We start from the raw sequence: 25,894 nt of genomic DNA, 5'->3' as shown, positions 1-25,894 counted from the left end.
ACAAAGAAAAAAAAAAAAAACATAGCCCAGCATTGTGGCAGGCGCCTGTAGTCCCAGCTACTTGGGAGGCTGAGGCAAGAGAATCATTTTCACCCAAGAGTTTAGGGCGACATGGTGAGACTCTGTCTCAAAAAAAAAAAAAAGAAAGAAAGAAAAATTAAATTGAAATATCCCTAAAACATATAGGCATGCCTCACTTTACATAATGGTGTGTTTCCAAAATGACTGGCATGAGCTCTCATCTTGGTTGTAAGAGATTCTCTCTGTGGCCAAGGTCACCTGTTTATATCTTTGGACTGCCATTTCCTTAGGATGTAGGTAAGAAACATTATTTTTGTTATGTTTATGTTACAACATAATCAAGACCTTCTCTAAAGAGGAAACGGAGCTATCTGTCCAATCCTAGAGAAGGCAAATGCATGGAATAAGGGAAAGACTGAGCTGCTAAATTTCATCCTAATATAGAAAGCAGAAGAGACGGGTATGAAGGTCCCTGTCGCCGGGATTTCTCATGAATCTTCCTGGTAGATCATATCTAAGTGTAACACAATTGCGGGGGGTCACCATAGTGATTTTGGGTCTCATCTGCCCTGGGTCAGCACTCACAGGCCCGGCAGTCATCCCACCTGCTCTTAGGCACTGCCCATCACTCCAGGGAATCTACACTGAATCTGTGCGGGGAGTCGGGCCAACAGGTGCAGACGGGGCCCACTGCTTCTTCTCTCTCAGAAGTAAGAAAGAATGGTATGTTTGGGTGACAAAAAAGAACCCCAGGGTGGCAAAGCAGAGTGGAAGAAGGCCTGAGGAGCTGGGTCGTGCGGCCTTGCAGGTCTTGGTTTGGACTTTGGATCTTTGTCTGAAAGCAACCGGCCAGTTCATGCTTTGAACATTCACTGTGGCTGCCATGTGGAGACCGGACTGAAGTAGCTAGTGGGAGGCTGCAGCTGTCGTCCAGATGAGGGATGGTAGTCTGGACTGGAGACGTAGGTAAAGCGGGCAGATGTGTGCACGCCTTGCTCTAATGTCTGGCTATATCCAGCTGCTTACTTGACTCTCAGACTTGACGTGACCAAACAGCTTGTGCTTCCCCACTTTGTGGTGGACACCTCCCTGTGTTGCCCTCCCCACACCGGCTCCCCAGCTTGTGAATTCTGGCTTGGAACACACAGCTGCATCCTTGATAAAACAAGCAAGGAGCCACCTTGCCCAGGAGGTGACTCTCTGCTCTGCTCTGGAAATTCCACCACCAATGACTGATCGACACGGGCTACAGAAGGCTGATCCCTGTCTCGAGGTCAGGTGAACTCTGTGGTGCAGTCCACACTCCAGAACTCACCATGAGAGCGGCCCGGTCCATATCCAGCTTAGACTCACCCTGCCCAGCTCTCCCCATCCCCGCTGCACTTCCGTCGGACCCTCCCTCAGTAAGCCGCTTGCAATGCCCATGTTCACAGTCTAGAAAAATCAGTACTATTCAAAGGTCTGTACTACCCAAAGTAATCTACACATTCAGTGCGATACTCCTCAAAATTACAATGGCATTTTTCACAGAAACAGAAAAAACAATCCTAAAATTCACATAGAACCATGAAAGAACCCGAATAGCCAAAGCAATCTTGAGAAAGAACAAAGCTGTCAGCACCCCTTCCTGATCTCCCCTGTACTGCAATGATGTGGTAAGAAAACAGCATAGTAGTTGCTTAAAACCAGACCCAGACCAATGGAACAGAATTCAGAGCCCAGCAACAAATCTAAACATACACAATCAACTAATACCTGACAAGGATGGAAGAATACACAACCGGGAAAAGACAGTCTCTACAATAAATTGTGTTGGGAAAACTAGACATCTATCTGCAAAAGAACAAGACTGGAACCTATTTCACATAATGCCCAAAAAGTAACTGAAAATAGACTCAACACTTAAATGTAAGAACTGAAATCACAAAATTCCTAGAAGAAAACAGAGGGAAAATGTCCCTTGACCTTGGTCTTACCAACGACGTTTTGGATTTGACCAACAAAAGCGTGGGCAAGAAAAGAAAAAAATAAACAAGTGGGCCTGTATCAACCTAAAAACCTTCTTCATAGCAAAAGAAACAATTTCAATAAAATGAAAAGACAACCTATGAAAGCTATGAAATGGGAAAAAGTATTTTAGACCATATATCTGATACGGGGTTAATATGCAAAGTATGTAAGGAATTCAGATAGCTCAATAGCAAAAGATCCCAGATAACCCAGTTAAAACATAGACAACTTTTCTGGAAAAAAAAACTTATAGAAGGCCATCGGGTATATAGAAAGGTGTTCAACATCGATCGCTAGTCATTAGGGACATGAGAATCAAAACCACGATGTGTATCACGTCACACCTGAGAGGAGGGCTGTTACCTGACAAGTAAAGGTTGGACACAGCCCAAGTCCTGGGAGAAGCCCTCCCTGCTCCTCCTCGAGACTGCCCTTGGAGCTCTGCTCTCGCTGCTGCGGTGAGCTGAGTAAACCTGACTTTGTTTTATCTCGAGGTCTTCCGTAAACCGGTCTCCCTGGACTCCAGTCATTTCTTCTGATGACACTTTGCTCAAGTGCTCTCCTCTGCCCCTGTTACTCCAACAACCCTTCTGAAATATCGGGGTCCCCTGCTTCTTGTCATCGTCTTAGGCTACACCTCTCCCTCGGGGCCGTCTGCGTTCCCATCAGATGTCCTAGCTGGTCTTCTGTAGGCCCTTCTGTCCCTCCCTCCTGCTCCTCCTCTCCCATTCCACTGCTCCACCCTTACTCTGCTGCCCCCCACCCCCCATCTCTGGAGCCAGGAACCTGGAGTCCAAACAGGCCTCCTCTGCCGGCTTTCCCCGCCTCCAGTGACTCTCCTCCTGACCTGGGATCCCCCACTCCCACGGCAGCTGCATCTGGCAGGTCCCTTCGCTCTGGCCGTGGCCCACTCTGGTTTCATCTGTCTCCACACTGCTTCCACAGCGTCTGCTCTAGAACACAAATAGGGTGGAGTACTCGCTTGGTTCAGGCTTTGCCCATGATTCTATGTCACTTAGGAAAAGAAGTGCAAGCCCCACAGACAAGTGCCGAGACGCCGGCCCCACCCACTGCCCGCCACCTCGCCTGCAAAGGGACGCTGGAGCAAACCCAGGCCGGGCTCCCAGCGAGCCCCGCTCCCGTTTCTCTATGCACCTGTAACCAGCTCCCTGTGGGGATGGGCCCAGCTCCTGCCCGCGCTCTTGCAGCCTCATCACGGCGCCATGGTTGCCCTCCACATGCCAAGCGTCTGCCTGGGTGTTTGGATTCACCGTGTACGCATCTTTGCATTGGACATGCTGCTCACAGGAGGCCTTCAGCAAAGACTGTTTCCTCCCTTTCTATCTAGACAACTGCTGTCGAATGGAAATAGAACTTGAGCCGCGTACAAAATGATAATTTATGTAGTGGTCACATCAAAAGCATGAGAAGAAGCAGATGGAATGACTCTAATATCTGTGTTTTGCCATGTATAATATGCACTTTTTGCCCAAATTTTTGAGGAAAAAAAATAGGAAGGCACATTTCACATGGGCAGTACTAATTTCATATTTGTATAAATGTTTTTAATTCTTTTATTTATGCTTATGCATTAAAAGTATAACTCTAGAAAGCAATAACAATATCTATATGCAAAATAATACCCTGGAATATGGTAATTGGTTTTGTTGGACTTGTAACAAACTTGCAATGAAAGTATTTTCGGCCAATAAAGAGTGATGTATTTTTCTTCATGCACTTTAGCCAGGCGCTAGCAATCTAGCTGATATTTTTACAAAAATTTTTGGGAAATCCCTTGGAAAATGTTGAAACGGTTTTCCCACACTGCAAACTTTAAGCTCTGAATCTGAATTGAAAAAACTTAAAATGAAAGATTTTTTTTCCTGAAAGTTTGGGCCAAAAATGTGAGTGCATATCAGACATGGGAAAATACCACGTATTTATTAGTCTAGGGTACTGAGTATGCCCCAAAAATCTACACGTATTTTGAGAAAAGAAAAACTGAAGTAAAATGTTAATACTCAAGTTACATTTCACTTCTGCAATTACAAGAGATACAAGATACAATATATAACAAATGTTATTGATATATGTTGAGTATGACAATTTTAACACAGTTTTCTTTCTTAAAATGTGTGTATCAAAAAGTAGTGTCTTATCAATGCAGACAATACAAAAGTATTCAAAGCTATTTTACTTTTTCTTTGTATTAAGTCTTCAGTAAAGTGAGACTCTGTCTCTACAAAAAAAAAAAAAAGAATAAATAAATAAATAAAAAGTCTTCAAGATCTAGCATTCAGGACTTGAGGAAAATCCCCCTTTGGACCGGCCATGTTTACCCAGGGGGGCACTGGTGACGTGAGGCTCCCACACTGGACCACATGTGTTTTGGCAGTTGCTGTTCTAGACCTTACCTATAAAACAAAACAGTCTCCAAGGTCTGTAATCTCTTATCCCTTCCAGTTCTTAAAAAAAAAAAAAAAAAAAGAGTTTTTACATTTCCTGAAGAATTGAAGAGAATGACCTCTCTCCAGTGAGGAGGGTCTGTCCCTCTCCCATCCCAGCTGACGTGCTGGACCGGGCTGTTCCCAGGCTGTGTTCACAGTGTGTCCCGTTGTACGAACGCGCCCCCCCCCCCCCCACACACACACGTTCTGCCCTCAAACATCCTGTGGGCACAAATTTGAAAACTTAACTCAATGGCCACTTTTTCACTCAGAGTAATACAACAAAAAGACTAAAAATTTAGTGATTTCTTACTTATTTTTTTGTTGAGACAGGGTCTCACTCTGTCACCTGGGCCACGGTGCAGTGGTGTCATCACAGCTCACTGCAACTTCTGACTACGGGGCTCAACTGATCCTCCTGCCTCAGGCTCCCAAGTAGCCAGGACTACAGGTGTATGCTTCCAGTCCTGACTAAGTTTTCTATTTTTGGTAGAGACAGGGTCTTGCTTCTGCTCAGGATGGTTTTGGATTTTTTCCGTTTTTATTTTTTTTATTAGATCATAGCTGTGTACATTACCGCATTTATGGAGTACAATGTGCTGATTTTATATACAATTTGGAATGCTTACATCAAACTGGTTAACATAGCCTTCACCTCACTTATTTAATTGTTGTGTTAAGACATTTACATGCTACTCTTAATATGTTTGACATGTACCCTTGCAATATGCACAATAGGTGAGGTCCCCCCAATGACCCTCCCTCCAGCCGGCCACCCCCCTCCCCTCCCCTCACCCTCCTTTTCCCTCCTTCTTTCTGGGCTTTAATTGCATTTTATCATTCATATGAAAGTGTGGTTGATTATATATTGGTTTCATAGTACTAAGTACATTGGATAATTTTTCTTCCATTCTTGAGGTACTTTACTAAGAAGAATATGATCTATCCAGGTAAACATAAAAGAGGTAAAGTCTCCATCTTTTTAAGGCTGCATAACATTCCATGGTGTACATATACCACAATTTGTTAATCCATTCGTGGGTCAATGGGCACTTGGGCTGCTTCCAAGACTTGGCAATTATGAATTGGGCTGCAATAAACATTCTTGTGCAAATGTCTTTGTTGTAAAATGATTTTTGGTCATCTGGATATATACCTAGTAGAGGAATTGCAGGATCAAATGGAAGGTCTACTTTTAGTTCCCTAAGTGTTCCCCAAACTTCCTTCCAGAAGGGACATAGAAAGGAAGTAGCTAAAGATGTTAACAAATGGAAAAACATACTATGCTCATGGCTGGGAAGAATCAACACTGTTAAAATGTCCATACTTCCCAAAGCAATCTACAAATTTAACACAATCCCTATTAAAGCACCACTGTCATACTTTAAAGATCTGGGAAAAAATAGTACTTCATTTGATATGGAACCAGAAAAAAAACTTGAATAGCCAAGAAATCACTCAGAAATAAAAACAGAGCAGGAGGAATCACGCTACTAGACTTCAGGCTATACTATAAATCTATAGTGATCAAAACAGCATGGTACTGGCACAAAAATAGAGAGGTAGATGTCTGGAACAGAATAGAGAACCAAGAGATTAATCCAGATACTTATCATCATTTGATCTTTGATAAGCCTATCAAAAACATAAATTGGGGGAAAGATTCCCTATTTAACAAATGTTGCTGGGAAAATTGGCGACGTGTACAAGACTGAAACTGGACCCTCATCTTTCACCATTAACAAAAATTGATTCTCACTGGATAAAAGATTTAAACTTAAGACATGAAACTCAGGATGGTTTTGAACTCCTGGCTTCAAGTGATCTTCCCACCTTGGCCTCCAAGAGTGCTAGGATTCTAGGTGTGAGCCACTATGCCTGGCCTAAACTTTTTATTTCAAAGTAATTTTATCCTTCCATCCAGTTTACAAAAATATAACAAAAAATAGCAGTACAGGCAGCACCTGTAGCTCAGTGGGTAGGGTGCTGGCCACATACACCGTGGCCGGCAGGTTCAAACCCAGCCCGGACCAGCTAAAACAACAATGACAACAACTGCAACCACACCAAAGAAATAGCCGGGCATTGTGGTGGGCGCCTGTATTCCCAGCCACTTGGGAGGCTGAAGTAAGAGAATCACTTATGCCCAAGAGTTTGCAAGTGAGCTTGATGCTACGGGCACTCTACCAAGGGCAACATAGTGAGACTCTGTCTCAAAAAAAAAAAAAAAAATAGCAGTATGCCCTTCACCTAGATTCCTTAGATATAATAAATATATTATTTATTCTCTCTCTCTCATACTCTCTCGATAGATAGATAGATAGATAGAATAATTTTTTCCTGAGGTTTTAAGTTGCAAACATAATACCCCTTTACCACTAAATATTTCACTAAGCATTTCCTGAGAATAATGGCATTCTTGCAAACCCATTGGACAGTTAATATCACTAATCCAATACAAATTTGAATCTTCTGTTAATTCAAATTTTGCCAATTGTCCCCCTGATGTTCTTCCTCTGTCTAAAATCCAGTCCAGAAACCCATATTGCAGCTCCCTGCCGTCTCCTCCGTCTTCTCCATCCTCGGACAGCTCCTCAGCCTTTTTCTTTTATGACCATCACTTTTGAAAACTACAGGCCAGCTATTCTGTAAATGTCTAGGAATTTGGGTTTGTCTCCTTTTCCTCCTTATCCAGTTCAGGTTCTGCACTTTGGCAGGGACTACAGGCGTGACACATGTCCTCCCCAGGGCGTCATGTCAGGAGCCCCATGATGCTGCAAGCTGTGGCCACTTGGCTGGAGTGGGGGCTGCAGATCTTCCCCAGGAAACATAGTATGTTTACGTTCGTGGTTAATTAGTATACTAGGAGGCCATGTAAATACTTCTCATCATCCTTTCCCCACTGATATTAGCATCTTGCCTGAAACGATTATTACTGTGTTGTTTGGCAAATGGTAATTTTTCCAATCCCATCCTTGGACAGTCATCACTCAGCACTCTACTGTAGGGAAGAATCGTACCTTCTCTTCCATTTGTTTGTTTATTCCTCTATTAAGAACCAGGAATATAACAGTTAAATTTCATGCTCGATGCTTGGAAACTACTAACCTGAAACCATCAGAGGCTAAACAAAGACGGTTTGCAGCTTTCCATTATCTCTGTAAAAGCTTCAGTAAAAAAATATGAGCACCTTATTTAGAAAAGCCTATTATAAAAGGGAATTGTTTTAAACATACGGTTCTTATTTAGTTATTTTAAATATGTATTAAACATGGTGTGTCGATTCTGTACTGGCAAATGATTTTGCTACTCAATCCTTTTTTTTTTTTAATTTAAAGAGCAACTAATTTAACCAGAGGATTACTAAAGCAGTCAAATATCTTGCTTGATGGGGTTTGGGATTCGTGTAGCTTCTGCCTCACAAACAATTCCAGCTGGCTCCTTTGTCCCCCTCACACACCTGGGGGTTTATGCGCATATAGGCACTTCTTTTCTTTTCCTGTAGAAAATAGATAGGAAATGGGCATGGCCGTGAGGGAAGCTGAGTGGCCGCCTGGCCTAATGCTAGCCTGGCTCTCTGCAGCCTAATTAAAGAAAAATGGTCGTGCTTTCTCTGAAGAGAGAACCAGAGAGAGAAGAGGAGCACAGGAAGGGAGGCCGAGCCCTGAGAGCTTCCCTTTATCTGCAGAATTAAATGCTGACCTCGCCTCATTCTATTAGTCCTGAACTTATAGAACAAATCAATGTAAATAGCCAGACAACTTCCAGAGCACTGGATTTATTGTACAAATTCAATTAATGCAGCCCCTAATCAGCCAGAGATGTGCAAAGAAATACTGCAGATGGAGTAAAGGAAGGACGGCAGAGGAACTGCAGTCCCAGTCTCGGCCCCGCTGCAGACGCTGCTGCCTCGGAGCCCAGCTCCCCAGCTCCCCAGCGGGGCCACAGGTGCGGCCGGCCGGCGGCACAGCGACCCTGCTTTGCCCCATGCACAAAGGTAAACTTACAGAAACAAAATTCCTAAGTGCATAAACAACATGCTATTTCTACAAGAAAACTGCTTTGTGCTGGTAAATCAGGTCAGGAGAAAATCTGGCCTGACTGGGCTCTGGAAAGCCTGGCCCTTAATCCCAGCCCTTATCCTGGCCCTTTCTTCCTGCCTGCCGTCCAGTACTGTCTGTGAACAACTGATTTAACCATTTGGATTTAATCGGCTCACCCAACGAAGTAAGTGAGCAGAAATGCAAAGAAATGACTCCATTTCTTTGAAGAATTTGTATTTAACTTTCAACGCAGACAAAAAAATTAATCAAGGCCTCAATTTAACAATAGTCATGTAATTTGTATTTATTTCCACATAACTTTTTTGCGGGACAAAACTTCATGGCTTGCTATCATGTCCCTCTGACCTTTCTTGATCTATGAAACTGCAGGGAAGTTAATTTATATAGACACCCCTGAATGGAGGAAAAGTGGTCCAGAGGAGGAAAACTGCAATTATGCCAAAGACTTCTTTCAATGAAGCAGCAATCCAAAAAAGTTCATTTCAATAGCTTATTTATTAGTCTCTCCTTCACACCAGACAGGATTAGAGACAGCCTATAGGAATACAGGTCACCGGGTCAGTGAGAACAGCAGCGATGGTAGTTTTCTTGGCGCCTCTCCCCTGTGCCAGGCGTAAAGGCAGACCTTTTACCTGGAGTGTCTCGTGAACGAGGACCGTCGTTATTCCATTTTTCAGCTAAGAAGACTGAGCCCCGGAGAGGTTAAAGCTCACTAGCCCAAGGTTGCACAAGCTGACAAGTGGCAGAGCTGGAGGAAAAGGAAAAAGGCTTCAGTAAATGGGGCTCCGAGGCCAGGCCAGAGCTGGGCGGAGCTGGACAGACCTCACTCTTTCTGCTTGGTAAGTTCGCGTCCTGAGAACGGATCGTCACATCAGCCCACACATGCAGCACTGAGCTCCCAGAGGTCAAAGCTGGAGGGAACCATTATCGGGCCCAGATTCATAAGGCTCGTGACTTAACGTGTTCCCTCATCCCAGGTGAAGTGCAGTCTGAGTATCCAGGATTCAGAAAAACAACTGGACAGCGACACATTTTTTAGATTATTCCCTAAGAATATTATTTCTGACAACTAAGATTCTGGTTGCAAGGGTGTTAGGGAGTTTGTGATTCCCAACAAATGTGCTCTGATAAAGGCACAGAAGGTTGGGGTTCCATGTTCTTATAGATACCAAGGAAACTTAAGGAAAGAGCACAGCCTCCCTCCCTCCACGGGGGGCCGAGGGGCTTATGGGCTGGTCAGAATGACCCTCTGGGACGGTTCTGGGAGTGTTCAGCTCACAGACGTGTTAATGCCACCAGCTTTCATGTTCTGCAACAGACAGCAGCCTGTGAAGCAGGAAGCAACGCCCACAGGAGCGGCTCCCAGCACCAGCACCAGCACCAGCAGACTGGGGCCGTGATGTGAGACCCCTGGTTTTAAGAAATGTTAGCTGTGGCCAGGTGTCGGGGCTCACACCTGTAATCCTAGCACCCTGGGAGGCAGGATCACTTGAGCTCAGGAGTTTGAGACCAGCCTGAGCAAGAGTGAGAGCGGAGTCTCTACTAAAAATAAAAAATTACCAAAGCATCACGGCCAGCACCTGTAGTCCTGGTCGGTACTCAGGAGGATCCCTTGAACCCAGGATGCTGAGGTTGCTGTGAGCTAGGCTGACACCACAGCATTCTAGCCTGGGCAACATAGTGAGACTCTGTCTGGAAAAAAGAAAAAAAAGAAAGAAAGAAAAGAAAGTAAGTAAAAAAAGAAAAAAGAAAGAAATGTTAGCTTCTGAGCTCCCAGGTAAACCAGGGTAATAAGCCAAGGTCCCCTTCTGTCACATTAAGAGAGAAAATTTTTATAACCCATTCAAAAGAGAGCTGATTTCTGCCGAAGGTAAGAATTTTGGTCTAATTTGCATCGTACGCCATTTCTATGCAGGAGCAAACACGCAAGTCCCATCTAGGTTGTGACCATGAAACCACAGACGCATTCTAGTCGGAGGGCACTTGTTTTTCTGTTGTATAGACCTTGGCAGGTGACAGTTACAACGGGTTATCAAATAATAAGTTGGTTTTGATTTTAAGATCATTAATCTTATCTTTCTAGATCTACCTCAAAGCAATAAAAAAAGGACTAGATACACGTTCTGGCAAATTGAGGACGAGCTCAAGGAAATGTTTGCAGTCAAACTTCTGTTTTGGTTTGAGGGTCTTTGTGACCAGGTGTCAGGGCTGCGTCTGCCCATGTAATCCTGCATGTGGCATCACGGGGTGTCAGGGCTGTGCCTGCCCGTGTAATACTGCATGTGGCATCACGGGGTGTTGGGGCTGTGCCTGCCCGTGTAATCCTGCATGTGGCATCACGGGGTGTCGGGGCTGCACCTGCCCGTGTAAGGCCTGCATGTGGCATCACGGGGTGTTGGGGCTGCGTCTGCCCGTGTAATACTGCATGTGGCATCACGGGGTGTCGGGGCTGCGCCTGCCCGTGTAATACTGCATGTGGCATCACGGGGTGTCGGGGCTGCGTCTGCCCGTGTAATACTGCATGTGGCATCACGGGGTGTCGGGGCTGCGCCTGCCCGTGTAATATTGCATGTGGCATCACGGGGTGTCGGGGCTGCGCCTGCCCGTGTAAGGCCTGCATGTGGCATCACGGGGTGTCGGGGCTGCGCCTGCCCGTGTAAGGCCTGCATGTGGCATCACGGGGTGTCGGGGCTGCGTGTGCCCATGTAATACTGCATGTGGCAACACGGGGTGTCGGGGCTGCGCCTGCCCGTGTAATCCTGCATGTGGCATCACGGGGTGTCGGGGCTCTGTCTGCTTGTAAATGCACGCATGTGGCATCCCCGTGTAAACTCGACTGGCCCGGCACCATGGGATTTGATTTCCAAGCAAACCAAAGGCTAACTAGGAATACATTTTTGTTCCTAGTCTTGACTTTGAAAATGTTAGTACAATGCACAAGTCCACTTCATGGGCAGAATAAACTGACGTAACAGTCTTACAGGGTGAGCACGGAGTACTCCCTGCTCTCTGCACGGAAGCCAGCCCAGGCCAGATGAGGGCCCAGGGAACTCTGAGGACACTGGCATGGACGTGGTAGTCACATATGGAAAATATTTTCTGTTTTTTTCCCCAGAATATTTTTTTTTTTCAATAGGTTGAAATCTAGAGTGATAGACAACATTCTAGGTCTGGGAACTTCAACTAAAAACTAATAGAACATGTCTATCACTCCCGAGTTTCGTCAACTTTTTAAGAAAAGATTTTTATCAAACATACAAATTATCAGTCCTACTGGGTATCTCAGAAGACACAACGTCCATTCTCTGTTTCTTCTTCAAAAGCGGAGTTCTGATTTATAGGACAGTACATCAGACCTAAAATAACTAACCCAGCCCTACCCCCATCCTACATCCAAGGAAGTCATATGTCCCATTGGTGGCCAGTAAGAAAGAAATAGAAGTACTTTGTGAAACTTCTAGGAACTTTCTTTTTTTTTTTTTAATTTTTAATTTTTTTTTTTTTTGAGACAGAGCCTCAAGCTGTCGCCCTGGGTAGAGTGCCATGGCATCACAGCTCACAGCAACCTCCAACTCCTGGGCTCAAGCGATTCTCCTGCCTCCGCCTTCCAAGTAGCTGGGACTACAGGCGCCCGCCACAGCGCCCAGCTATTTTTTGTTTGTAGCTGTCATCGTTGTTTGGTGGGCCCAGGGTGGATTTGAACCTGCCAGCTCAGGTGTATGTGGCTGGCACCTTAGCTGCTTGAGCCACAGGTGCCGAGCCAGGAACTTTCTTTAGAAAAAAAAATGAAGGGCGGCGCCTGTGGCTCAAGGAGTAGGGCGCCAGACCCATACTCTGGAGGTGGAGGGTTCAAACCCAGCTCCAGCAAAAAAGAAAAAAAAATGAAAGGGCCTCTTTTTCCTTTTCTGCACTCCAGAACATGTATATGATGGCAGGAGCTCAGCAGCCATTTTGTAACATGAAGCCAAAGCCTCTGTAAATGGTAAATGCTCTGATGTCCATGGATCTACCAGGCCACCCCTGGAGTATCTAGCTCATCTCTCTTCACATAAAAAAGTACACCTCTGTCTTTTTAAAGCATAGTGACTTTGAAATTTTCTCTAATAATAATCAAACCTAATCCTAGCTAATGTAGGAGATTTGAAGGAAACTGGGGTAATTAAGTTTCTAGAATGACTTGAGAATGAGCATAAGCAAATAAGAAGTGGTTGTGCAGTTGTCTGAACAGCATGGGTCATGCAGAACTATGGGTTAGACTCAGTTCATCCCCTCCTTAGCTGTGTGACCTTGGACAAATTATTTAACCTCTCAGAATTAGTTTTTCAGCTGCAAAATAGGCCAGCAAATCCCACTTTAGAGGATTGGCAATAGGAAGAAATGAAAGAATGCACAGAAATTATTTACAACAGTGTCTGTAGGTTTATGTCCCCAGATGAATATAATAGCGCCCCCAGCACCAAGCTATAACATGTCCCAGGGAGCAGGAAGCATTTGCCGAGCGGTACCAAGGTAACTTAGGCAGCACAGCCACACAGCTGCACAGCTTACTGATTATGAATTAAAATTTCAAAAAGATTTAGAAAAAATATAACAAGCCTATCAACCCTATGATTTCATTGATATTATTGCTTGGGACAAGGCAAAAGTAATTATTTCAATCTAAAAAAAAGGCAAATCAATGTAAAAAATTTTTGGAAGTAATGTCACAAAAAATGATGAGTTCCCAGGTGACTGGATCTTGGCAAACAGTAGTCCAAGAGAGGCAGACCTAGAAATGCAGCCACAGAAAGGATAAGGACTGGCGGCAAGTGGGCCACAGTCTCTGGCTGAGCCTGCTCTGGCCTCCCTGGAGTGGCCCCCGCAGCCCGTCCCTGTGGTGCCATCACCAGTTGCTCGCCTGATCCCCAGCCCACTCCGCACGCGTGCACTTTGAGGGCAGCAGGGACTCCCCTTCACTGCGGCCCACAGTATGGGGCATAATGGCTGCGCCTGATGAATGAGGAAGGGCGGCCTCCTAGGTATCTCCGTCCTTGCCATATGCAGCTGCCAAATCAGAAACTCTGGAAGACGCCTGGCTCAGAGAAGAGAGAGGAAGGACCCGGAGGACGAGTGTTTGTTGAGGGGTGGGGTGAGGAGCACGAACAGAGGACCTGAGGGAGGCGGGCGTTGGAAATATACAGGGTTTAGAAAGGGATCCTATTAGGACTGTGGACGGATGGGCAGGTGGGAAGGAGGAAGGTGGGATGCCACTCTGGTGTCCCTAGAGATCAGCACGGGGTGATGACGTGGCAGAACGGCTTCAGAGAACACGTTTACACACATGTTGACCTGCCTCCACGTCACCCAAACCTCTCAGCCAGGCAGGGCACGCCCAGCGCCAGCAGGCCCCTGGCATAACAAGGACGCACCACAGAGGGTGTCTCCAGCTGCCACACGAGGACCTAAGCAGGGTCCCCTGATCGATTTTCAAAAGAAAGGCCTGAAATCCAGATTTCAAAAGTTGTTCAACCCAAAGTAAACACGTCTATAAGTCATGCCTGGCCTCGGGATGTCTATTTGCGGCCATGACACTATCACTGCCCACCTTCTGTGTAGCAAACATAAACCCAGCACAGACAGGTCGCAGGTTGCTAGAGGAGGCCGCACCCCACCCGGCAGCTGCGCTATGTCCCATGGGGTCGCTGGGTCGAGACTCATCACTGAGCTGGGCATCTTAGGAGAAGACTGTCTGCCCTCTGCATGAATCTACGGTCTGTCTGTCCCAGAGACCACAGTGCACCACTGTCAGGGAAGCCCATGGGCCACCCTAGCTGCACTCCCCTCCTGGAGAAAAGGTGACTCTCTGCGAGTTTCAGGGCGAGCAGAACTCCGCAGCGTGAGTGGCAGATGGGGAATCCTCTTAACAGCTCTAAAAGCAAAAACTGGCTATTATTACATCAAGAGAATACTAGAATGCTTTTCATTAAAGCGAAAATCTTAGAAAAAGAAAAAACGTTTCTTCTCTGCCCGCCCACCTCCTTTTTGCTAACTATTGCAGCTTGCCAGGTGCCAGCTGAGCCGTGCAGAGGCCAGGGAAAGCACCTGGCTCCACACCCCTCCCTGCCTGCTCCTCTGTTGGACAAGCCTTGGCCTTGCAGTTAAGATCCAGGCCATTCAAGGACACCCTCCAGCCGCCTCTCTGCCCCAACTCGTGTGTGGTGCCTTTTCCTGCAGCTTCTTCAGTGTGCCGTGCCAAGCAGCTTTGAGCTGCCTCCCAGATCCCACCCCGTCTGCAGGAGTCTGTCGATAAAACAGCCTGGGTGACGAGGGGAGGGCAGCCTCTGGAGAAGGCTAATCAATTGCTTAATGATTGGTTCGTATTGACCAGAAATAGTTAATTCACTTCCCCAAGTCGACATTTCCTGGGCCTTCTAAGAAAGTGTATCATTTGCAAAAGTGATAAAGAGTTTACGTCGTCCCGGATAAGCCAGGCCAGCCGTTGGCAGAGTGAATGGAGATACTAACATCTTCCGTTTTGGTCCTAAAGACTTTCTGTGGCCCTTTCCTCACAGCTGGATAGACATGACTGTGGCGGGATTGGTGCTGACATGCACACGGCCGCTCATAAAGCAACTGCCCCTACACGGTCCTTCCTCAGGGGCTGAAATCCCCCCCTGCTTGTTTCCATCAGAAGTTCCTGCCCTCGAGGTCTATGTTCCCAGCTCTCTCCTGAAGATTTCTAGACAACCAGCGACTTAGTGGCTCCTATCAATCGTCTCTTTTTTTGAATACGAATTGGAAAAGAAGTCAATGTCTCGTTACTTTATAAATTCCCAATATTCGCAGAAATACAAATTTCCCAAAAGCTTATTGCTGATATTGATCATGCCAGAGCACTCAGCAGCCTCTGGTTCAGAAACCTGCCCTCGGCTCCATGAGAATATGGGGTGTTCCTCTCTCTTCTCTGGAGAAGGGAGGAAAATGGGGTCCGGAGGGCACCCAGCGTGCAGGGAAGGAGACCCCTCTCTCCCACCCTCACCTCGCGACTGTAGCTGGTGTGGACGCTCTCCTCAGATAGGCAGGAAAGGCAGCCTGAGGCTGACCTGTGCCTTCACCACGCAGGTCTCTCCCAGCCCCAGGCCAGCCGCTGTGGGTGCCCAGAGCTCCCGTCTCATGCCACCCACATGCCCATTCACCTCAGGTGCTGCTGGCAAGTTTGATTGGCATCCTGTTTTGCTATTGAGAGAAAACACTTCTTTTTCTTTTTTTTTACTTTATTAAAATATTGAGTTTATTTCACATGTATATTATATTTTTGTCTCCCCACCATTTCTATGACCACCACTACTACTAATGTCCTATTATAACATCCCATACATACTTAAGACCGAGTGAAGGCTGGAGTTCCTTCTTTAAAAACTAAACAGGCGGGCTGCACTTGTGGCTCAATGGGTAGGGCGCCGGCCCCATATACTGAGGGTGGGGGGTTCAAACTCGGCCCCGGCCAACTAAAACAACAACAAAAAAAAGCCGGGTGTTGTGGCAAGCACCTGTAGTTACTCGGGTGGCTGAGGCAAGAAACTCGCTTAAGCCCAGGAGTTGGAGGTTGCTGTGAGCCGTGACGCCACAGCACTCTACCAAGGGTGACAAAGTGAGACTCTGTCTCAGAAAAAAAAAAAACAAAAACTAAACCGGCATTTTGGACAACACATTCTTGGCAATGAAACCTGGACAGCATTTATCAAACACGGTAGGGAAAGTTCTCACCCTGCATTATAAAAAGGGCAGCCAGATGTTAACTGTTATAGAAATGAAATAAGACAGAAAATTTTAACAAACTGTTTAAACTATTTTCTTAAAAAGATGTCCTCCACTGCCAGAGATCTTGAATAGCCTTAGGTCGGTCATCCAGAAGCAACTCTTCACATAATTGATGAACTTGGCTTCTACTTTGGGAAGAGAACCTCCTTTTTCTATACTTGCTTATATTTTTGCCTTAATGTCTTCTACAGAACTAGCTCCTTTTGGTGTGTTAGGAGTTTTTTCTGGTTTTTGGAAGGATTCTTGACCTTTTGATCTTGGTGTGGATGGTTTTGAATCCTTTCCATTCTGGTTTGATTTTTCTGCATTTTTGGCTGGAGTGTCTCGTACCGATTTCTTCACTGGAGCTTCTTCAGTTTCCTCATCATCATCTTCATTCACCATCTTCATCTTCATCAGCAGCAAGTTTTACTTTTTTCTGTGGCACTTTGCTTCCACCTCCAGGGGCAGATTGCTCTCCAGACATACTTCAGAGTTTCCCATCCCCTCCTCTTCATCTTCTTCCACAGCTACTAAGTGCTGCCCACTACCACGCACGGGCCCTGAACCACACGTCAACCCTAAAACCGCAGGTGGTGTTATTTCAAAGCCCCCAAGAGAAACCATTGGCTGTACAGACATTTTCAAAGTCTCCAGTGTTCCTTTAATCAGACTGCCTTCCTAATTCCCTGCCTCTGCAACTCATCCTTTGCACCAGCCCCTAAATGGACCATTCTTAAAGATAACTGGTGCACGTTTTCATCATTATCCACCTTCAAGGGATAGTCTTTGTTGGCCTTTAGTTCACAACTGAAAAGATCGTTCTGAGGCCTCAAGGGGCCTCATGTCCACTGAATCCTCCATGAGGCAGTGGCACGCACTTGGGGGGAGAGGAGGCAGACTGACTTAAACGGCTACTGCTCCGAGGAACAGCCGCAGGACGGAACCACGCCAGGCTCATTCCTCTGTTTCTGAAATGAGTACTGGACCACTATAGGATTTTAAAACTATTTTATAGAGAGTGTTACTTGGCCCCCTTTTCTCTAATAAATGTAAATTTGCCAGAGGTCCAGAGGGAGGGATGGAGGGAAGGGAGAACAGGCGGAGCACGGGGAGTTTTTAGAGCAGCAAGACTATTCTGTGGGACAAAAGCTGTGCGCATGTGGACATTTTCAAAGTGGGCCAGAGCTCGGGAGCATCGGCCGTGTGCTCCTGAGGAAAGTGGAAGGTCTCTAGGCTCCCCTCTGAAGCAGGGAAGGAAGTCACAGTGGGCAGCGCAGCACCAGGGGCTGTACATTGTAGGGTTGGGGCAGAGGACCACCCAACAGCGCTGGGGCCCTGGACAGGGCCTCGCCAGAGGAGAAGGGAGCAGAGAGAAAGAGGCTGTGGCCACCTGGACAGATGTGGCTGTAGGTCCCCAAACTTCTGATGGTACCATGGGAACAAACACGGGGGATTTCAGCAACTGAGGAAAGACAATGTGTTAACAGTTGGACAGATACATGAAGTGAACAACAAAGTAGGCAACTCAGCAGGATTTTATGTCATATTCTGGTCCCGAGAGCAGCTCCTAGGCCTAACTGATGCAGCCAAGCGCCATGCTGGGCCTGATGCAGGCCCGTGTCAGTGGTTTTTTTTTTTTTTTTTTTTTTTTTTTGAGACAGTCTCTCTACCCTGGGTAGAGTGCCATGGCGTCACAGCTCACGGCATCCTCAAACTCTTGGGCTCAAGCAATTCTCTTGCCTCAGCCTCCCAAGTAGCTGGAACTACAGGCACTCGCCACAGTACCCAGCTATTTTTAGAGACAGGGTCTCGCTTTTGCTCAGGCTAGTCTCTAACTCGTGAGCTCAAGCAATCCACCCGCCTCTGCCTCCCAGAGTGCTGGGATCACTGGCGTGAGCCCCCACACCCACCTCAAGCGTCTTCTAAAGCCTCAGTAGCTCCTGGCTCTTCACTTCCATCTCTAAGAACTTTTAAGTCTTGGAAAACAGAAGGTGCTTATCTACACAGGCAGGTCACCAAGTTTTTGCTCCCCTGTGCACACACCTGAGCTCTATTAACAATCACAGGAACAAGTTCATAACCAGAGGAAAACAAAACCCATACAATCAACATGGCTTTGACCCTATGAGAAGCTGAGTGTCCTGTTCCAAGATACTTAGAATTAAAATAAAATAGCTTAAAATACCAATAAATGTTTGTGGTTATTCCAAGAATCCATCAATTTTTAGTGATCACCTGTAATTAGAAGACAGCCATATTGTTCTCGTGTAACAAAGCATTTATTCTTTTTTTTCTTTTCAGTGAAAAGTTAAGCAAATATAAACACTCAAGGAGTGGCTCTCCTGTAAGAGATTCAATTAAGCACGAGCCCAACTGTGTGAAGACCACGTTGCAGCACCATGGCAGCCTGTTTTTCTAGTCATTATTAATCCAGAAACCTTAATGATGAACAACATTTGCGTTACTGTCTACCCAAATTTAATTTGTTTATGCAGCAGTTCAGTTAATCTTGCAATCTGTTTTTCTCAAACGAGGGCAGATAATGGAGACACCGTTCTTTACAAGTCTTCAGGCTTTTAAATTCTGATAAAATCAGGATTCTTCACTGGGTCTTGCCCCGGCCCTGAATTAAACCACTTTAAATGTAATTATGGGAGCTGGCCTTCCAGCAGGAACATCCATTTAAAAAATTGATTGGCCCAGCTATTCCACGGGGCATTTCATGAGCAAACGATTGCAATGGGGCCAGAGCTATAATTTATAAAGGGAAAAAAGCAGGTAAATACTTTATTAGCGGTAATGAGAGCGTTGCCAGCTCACTGAATCTCTCCTTTCCTCACTAGCTACTTCACGGAGTCGTGGTGCCTGGCCCTGTTCCACGATCGTTTTATTGATCTCAGGAAAGAGTTACGCCAAATCTTAGCCTCTAAAGAGGTAAGAGTGATTAATGAATATGTGGATTATTCCTTGCAAATTATAAACAGTTGATAGTCGTTGATCATTTGGACTTTTTCCTACATTCCCATTTTATGGTTTTGCTTTTTAAACCAATTGTATTTCCTATAAACAAACTATGGAGTCTGTAAGCACAGACAGTGACAGTTTAGGGAAAGTGATTTTATTCAAATCCTTTCACAGGGGACAAATTTCTTTTCCCTTTTTAAAAGGAACTATATTTTTACTATCAGCTAAGAATGCTGGCTGATAACTGGACCTGAGTTATATTCAGGTCCCTCAATGAATAAAGACGGCATTCCTTTAGTTTCTGTCTGTTTTTGCCAGCCCTTTATGACCTTATATATATATACCATTTTAAAGATGTAAAGAGACGTCATCCCCTTTAGTTTCTGTCTGTTTTTGCCAGCCCTTTATGACCTTATATATATACCATTTTAAAAATGTACAGAGACGTCATCCAGATGTCATATGCACTCTGCCTATCATTGAAAATGCTTTCTCAAAGCGATGCAGTATTAACTGGAAGTCAGTCTACACATCCCAGCAACTCTACACGCAGCAAGAAATTTGACTGTGCAATGTAAATAGCATGGTGTTTGTGAAACTTCAAGTTAAATTATGTCTTTCACTACTGGAGTCCGAGCAGAGTTGTGGAAAGTTAACACCTGAGCTCAGAGAGTGGTCAAGTATCCATCCTAGACTCAGCAGACAAGGGCTGGGACCGGGGTCAGTTTCACATTGTTTTGCCTTCTAAATGGACAATTCCTCCATCTCCATTGTCACTTCCACTTGAGAGCATCCATCAGCCTGGCATATGTGAGCTACCCTATTGGACAGCACAGCCAGAGATCACAGGCCATGTTCCTGCTACATACCAGCAGGCAGCACATGCCACCTCTCTGAGTCATGACAAGAACCCTTTAGGTGGGTGGGTGCTAATGTTACCATCTTCCCTTTACCAGTGATGAAGGTGAAGCTTAGAGACTTTAAATGTCCTCCACGCTGACATGGCTAGTCAGTGGCCAGCAAGCTTCAAACTCAAGGGTCTCTCACCCCAAAGCTGGGCATGTTGACCCAAAGAGGGTCCAAATGCCCATCCAAGAACCTCCAACTGGCTCTACTATCAGTTTTACTCCTTGGGTCCCACTTGGAAATGTGAGTATTTGCTAATATGAAGTAGGTTCAGATTAGGGAACATCTAAAGCAAACTGAAATGTCTTTAGGATCCAAGCAGGTGGATGTAAATGAGGGAGGAGGGGCACAAGGTCCAGACTCAAAGGTCATCCGTGTGGAAACGCAGGTATGGGTTAAAGACGCTGCAGATCAGAGAGGTCCCTGCACTTCATCCAGGGCTATGAGGTCACCTCAGGTTGAAATCTACACCTGAGCTGCAAGCCTGGTGCTTACTGAACTTTGCTCAGTGCCTCAAACACCTCCCTCCCTCCCTCCCTCTCAGAATGTAACTTGCAATGTACTACTGCCCTCATAGGAAAGATTTCCTTGTTTTCTTGTTATCCCATCAAAACTCTTTCTTGTTTTAATATTATTATTATTATTAAAGACAGGGTCTTGCTTCGTTGGCAGGCTGATCTTGAACTTCTGGGGTCAAGCGATCCTCCCACCTCAGCCTCCTGCGTTGCTGGGACTGTAGATGTGTGCCACTGTGCCTGACTTTTAAACTACACATCCTCAGTTAACATTTTGCAGGGAACCAAGGAGCTTTAGGTGCCAAGCTTAAAAGGGAAGCTTTCACTTCACCTTTCCAAGTAAACAGTCAAGCCCAATGGGGTCCATCACTTTCGTGGTACTCACTGACACATCCTGAAACTTTTTTCCATCCCCTGACATTTGCTGTGGACCAGTTCACTATGAATGAACTCAGTGTGGACAGCAAGCCTGGTCAGGAGACCAGAAGTGGCCATGGACATTTGCAAAAAGAAAAAAAAAAAAAACACTAAGGGCTCCCCAGCCATTCTTGTGGATTTTCTAGATTTCCAGAAAATGTAACCTCTGGAAGAAAAACCTCCAGCGGAGAACTATTCTGTTTCCGGCATTTCCATTTGTCAAACAGGAAAGGCCACAGGGAGAGGTGGCTCATGGAGTGATGTCTGCTGCTGACTCAGCTGGACTACTCGGCAAGGCCTGGGCAGATCCTCTTGTTCCTGTGGAACAGGGGCCAGCTGGTTCCCCTCAGAGGGCACCCGCCGCAGGAGGATGGTCCAGTAAGTGCCGGACACCACGAGCAGCCACGGAGGTGACAGTTACAGTGGAGACGGGCAGGAGCTGACTGCAGGAGCAACAGCCACATACACAGACGTGTAGGAATTTAAGAATCTGGCAGGAGAGAAGTAAACTGGATAGCCTCATAAAGCGTAGTAGTCATTTCACTTCTGAGACACGGAAATGATACAACTCATTTCACTTTCTACCTTGTCCTCAGGGAAGTTCAGAAGTTCAGTCCCATGAACTATGATATCCTAAAGCCATGGTTCTCAACCTTCCAAATGCCGCAACCCTTCAATACAGTTCCTCATGTTGTGGTGACCCCAACCATACAATTATTTCCATTGTGGTTGGGTGTCACCACAACAGGAGGAACTGTATTAAAGGGTGGCGACATTAGGAAGGTTGAGAACGACTGTCCTAGAGTTTAGTATATCAATTTTCCCCTCCCTTCACATGTGAGGAAAAGAAAAAAAAAACTGTTATTAGAAATCATCTCAAATCTATATTTCATTTACTTTTTTAAATAGCTCATTATAAGACATCACAAATCTTTTTGTGAAAGTAAAGAGAAAGACGGATTATAAATCCACTGGCTCTGCAATGAGCTGTGGTGAAAGGCCAGCCAGTCCCTGACCTGGGCAAAATTTTGTGTAGTCAAAATGATCCTTCAAAATCGTTTAAGCAGGATGTAACAATTATAACCATTATAGAATTATAACCAATTATATACTCACTTAGCCACAGAGCCCCTAAATATATGAAACAAAGTTGACAGAATTGAAGGAAGAAATAGATGGCTCTAAAATGATAACTGGAAACGTCAATGTCCACTTTTGATAATGGAGAGAACAACCAGACCCAATCAGCATGCAGGAGGCTGCCCTCAGCAGGAGAAGGCACATTCTTCTCAAGAGCACGTAGAACACTCTCCAGGACAAGCCACACTTTAAGGCCACAAAGCAAGTGTTAATAAAATTTAAAAGATTTAAATCAGACCAAGTCTATTCTCCAAGCACAACAGAATGAACTGGAAATCAGCGACAAAAGGAAAATTGGAAAAGGCACAAATTTATGGAAATCTAGTAACACACTCTTAAATAATCAGTAGGTCAGAGAAGAAATCACAAGGCTTATCCGGTACACTTAGAAATGAAAAATAAAATACAAGAAGTCAATTTTCAGATGAGAATTATAGCTATAAATGCCTACATAAAAAAGCTCTACAATCAATAACCTAACTTTCTACCTTAAGGAACTGGAAAAAGAAAACCAAACTACACTCAATGTCTGCAGAAGGAAGGAAATAACACAGATTAGAGCAGAGATCAATGAAATGAACAGAAAATCAATGAAAAGAAAAGTTAGTTCTTTGAAAATATGGGCAAAATTGACAAAACATGAATTAGACTAAAAAAAAGGACTCAAATTATTAAAATCATAAGTGGAAGTGGGAGTATTATTATCAACCTTACACAAATAAAACAGGACTGTAAGAGAATACAATGAGTAAGTATATGCTGGCCAATTAAATAATCTGGATGAAAAGGACATATTCCTAGAAACTAAGAAATTAAAAACTGACTCAAGAAGAAATAGAAAATCTCAACAGACCTATAACAAGTAAAGATACTGAATCAGTAATCAAAAACCTCCGGAAAAAGCCCAGGACCAGATGGCTTCACAAATGAATTCTACCAAACATTGAAAGAAGATTAACACCAATCTTTTTGAACTCTTCCAAAAAAAAGAACCATTCTATATGCTAGCATCATCCTGATACTAAAGCCAAAGATACTACAAGAAAAGAAAAATACAGCCCAATATCTTTAGAATTTAGATGCAAAAATCTTCAGCATAATATCATTAGCAAACCGAATCCAGCATCATATTAAAAGGACTGTACACGATATAACCAAGGGCATGTAGGGGTGGTTCAGTGTGTGAAAATGAACCAGTGTCGTATGCCACTTTAATAGAACAAAAGGAGAGGGGGCACAGTCATCTCAAAGGATGCATAAAAAGCAACAAAAAAATAGCCGGGTGTTGTGGCAGGCGCCTGTAGTCCCAGCTGCTTGGGAGGCTGAGGCAAGAGAATCGCGTAAGCCCAAGAGTTAGAGGTTGCTGTGATCTGTGACGCCACGGCACTCTACCCGAGGGCGGTACAGTGAGACTCTGTCTCTACAAAAAAAAAAAAAGCATTTGACAAAATCAATCACACTTTCATGGTTAAAAACACTAATAAGAAACTAGCAATAGAAGAGAATGTCCCCCATCTGATAAAGGGTATTTATAAAAAAAACTCACAGCAACATCACACTCTATGATGAATGACTAAAAGCTGAAATCTTATCCTTAATATCTGGAACAAGACAGAGAGACCTGTTTTCACCACTTACATTCCACATGGTACTGGAAGTCCTAAATAGAGCAACCAGGCGAGAAGAAATAAAGGAAAAGGTAAAACTATCTCTATTCTCAAAATATCCACAGTCAGCAAAGTTGCAGGATATAAGATCAGCACCCAATAATCAGCTGTCCACATTAGCAATGAATTATCTGAAAATGAAAGTAAGAAAAAATTATATTCATGATAGTGTCAAAACAAATACAATACTTGGGAATACATTTCTCCAAAGTGGTACAAGATTTGTATGCTGAAAACCACAAAACATTTATGAAAGAAATTAAAGATGGTGTAAATAAATGGAAAGAGGCTTGGCACCTGTAGTACAGTGGTTATGGCACCAGCCACATGCACTGAAGTTGGCGGGTTCGAGTCCGGCCCTGGCCAGCTAAACAGCAATGACAACTGCAACAAAAACATAGCTGGGCGTGTGGCAGGTGCCTGTAGTCCCAGTTACCAGGGAGGCTGAGGCAAGAGAATCGCTCAAGCCCAGGAGTTGGAGGTTGCTGTGAGCTGTGACACCACAGCACTCTACCGAGGGTGACATGGTAAAGTGACTCTCTCAAAGATAAATAAATAAATAAAATAAAAAATAAATGGAAAGACATCTATGTTCACAGATTTGAAAACCATCTTCAGATGCAATGTAATCGTCTCAAAATCCTAAGCATTTTTTACAGAAATGCCAATCCTGGCGGGAGGGCGTCATCCATAAATGGATGCATGACAAAGCAAGAGGGCTACACACACACAATGGATTACTATTTAGCATAAAAAGAAGGAAATTCTATCAGTTGCAATAACAAGGATGAACCTGGAGGGAATTACGCTAAATGAAATAAGCCAGGCACAGAAAGATAAATACAGCATGATCACATTTACATGTGGAATCTATAGAAGTTGAACGCGTAGAAATAGAGGGTAGAATGGTGGTTAAGGAAGCGTAGGGTGAGGGCTTGGGAGGCAGGGGGAGATGTTCAAAGGGTACAAAGTGTCGGTTAGACAGGAGGAATACGTTCAGTGATCTGCTACACAGGATGGGTACCTAAAGTTACTATAATAATGTCTTGTATATTTAAAAATGGCTAAATGAGTAGATTTTAAATGTTCTCATCACAAAGAAATGATAAGTATGAGAGGTGATAGATGTTAATTAGCCTCATTTAATCATTGACAATGTGTATGCGTATCATAAATCATACTGTACCTCATAAATACAAATACAAAATTACCATCGATCAATTTTTAAACTATATTTAAAAAAAATAAAGGAAAAAACTTTCAGATTATAAAAACCAAAACATTTTGCTAAGCAAAAGAAGCCAGTCAAAAAAGCTCACATATTATATATATTATAACAGTTGAGTTGATCACAGATGAGCACTGTGTGAGGGGAGGCTGTCACACTATGAGGGGAGTTGGTCACACTGAGGGTGAGGTGGTCACACTGTGAGGGGAGGTGGTCACACTGAGAGGGGAGGTGGTCACACTGAGAAGGGGAGGAGGACACACTAAGGGGGAGGTGGTCACACTGTGAGGGGAGGTGGTCACACTGAGGGTGAGGTGGTCACACTGAGGTTGGAAGGTGGTCACACTGAGAGGGGAGGTGCTCACTCTGAGGGGGAGGTGGCCACACTGAGAGGGGAGGTGGTCACACTGAGGGGGAGGTGGTCACACTGTGAAGGGAGGTGGTCACACTGAGGGGGAGGTGGTCACACTGTGAAGGGAGGTGGTCACACTGAGAAGGGAGGTGGTCACACTGAGGGGGAGGTGGTCACACTGAGAGGGAAGGTGGTCACACTGTGAAGGGAGGTGGTCACACTGAGGGTGAGGTGGTCACACTGACAGCAGGTGGTCACACTGTGAGGGGAGGTGGTCACACTGAGGGGGAGGTGGTCACACTGAGAGGGGAGGTGGTCACATTGAGAGGGGGAGGAGGACACACTAAGGGGGAGGTGGTCACACTGTGAGAGGGGAGGTGG

The 25,894-nt window shown here is 45.0% G+C and overlaps 1 protein-coding gene across 1 annotated transcript in view; it reads left to right on the top strand.

The window, feature by feature from the left end:
• CFAP61 (cilia and flagella associated protein 61) overlaps nt 1-25,894 on the top strand; it is a 367,994-nt gene that overhangs the window by 339,302 nt on the left and 2,798 nt on the right. The window contains exon 26 of the mRNA XM_053574251.1: nt 19,168-19,258. Within this exon, the coding sequence (XP_053430226.1) occupies nt 19,168-19,258 (91 nt within the window). The remainder of the gene's footprint in view (nt 1-19,167; nt 19,259-25,894) is intronic.

The sequence above is a fragment of the Nycticebus coucang genome, chromosome 21, assembly GCF_027406575.1.
Source record: "Nycticebus coucang isolate mNycCou1 chromosome 21, mNycCou1.pri, whole genome shotgun sequence".
NCBI lineage: Eukaryota > Metazoa > Chordata > Mammalia > Primates > Lorisidae > Nycticebus > Nycticebus coucang.
Note: the sequence above shows the minus strand (reverse complement) of the source record. Positions and strands in the feature narration are given on the sequence as shown.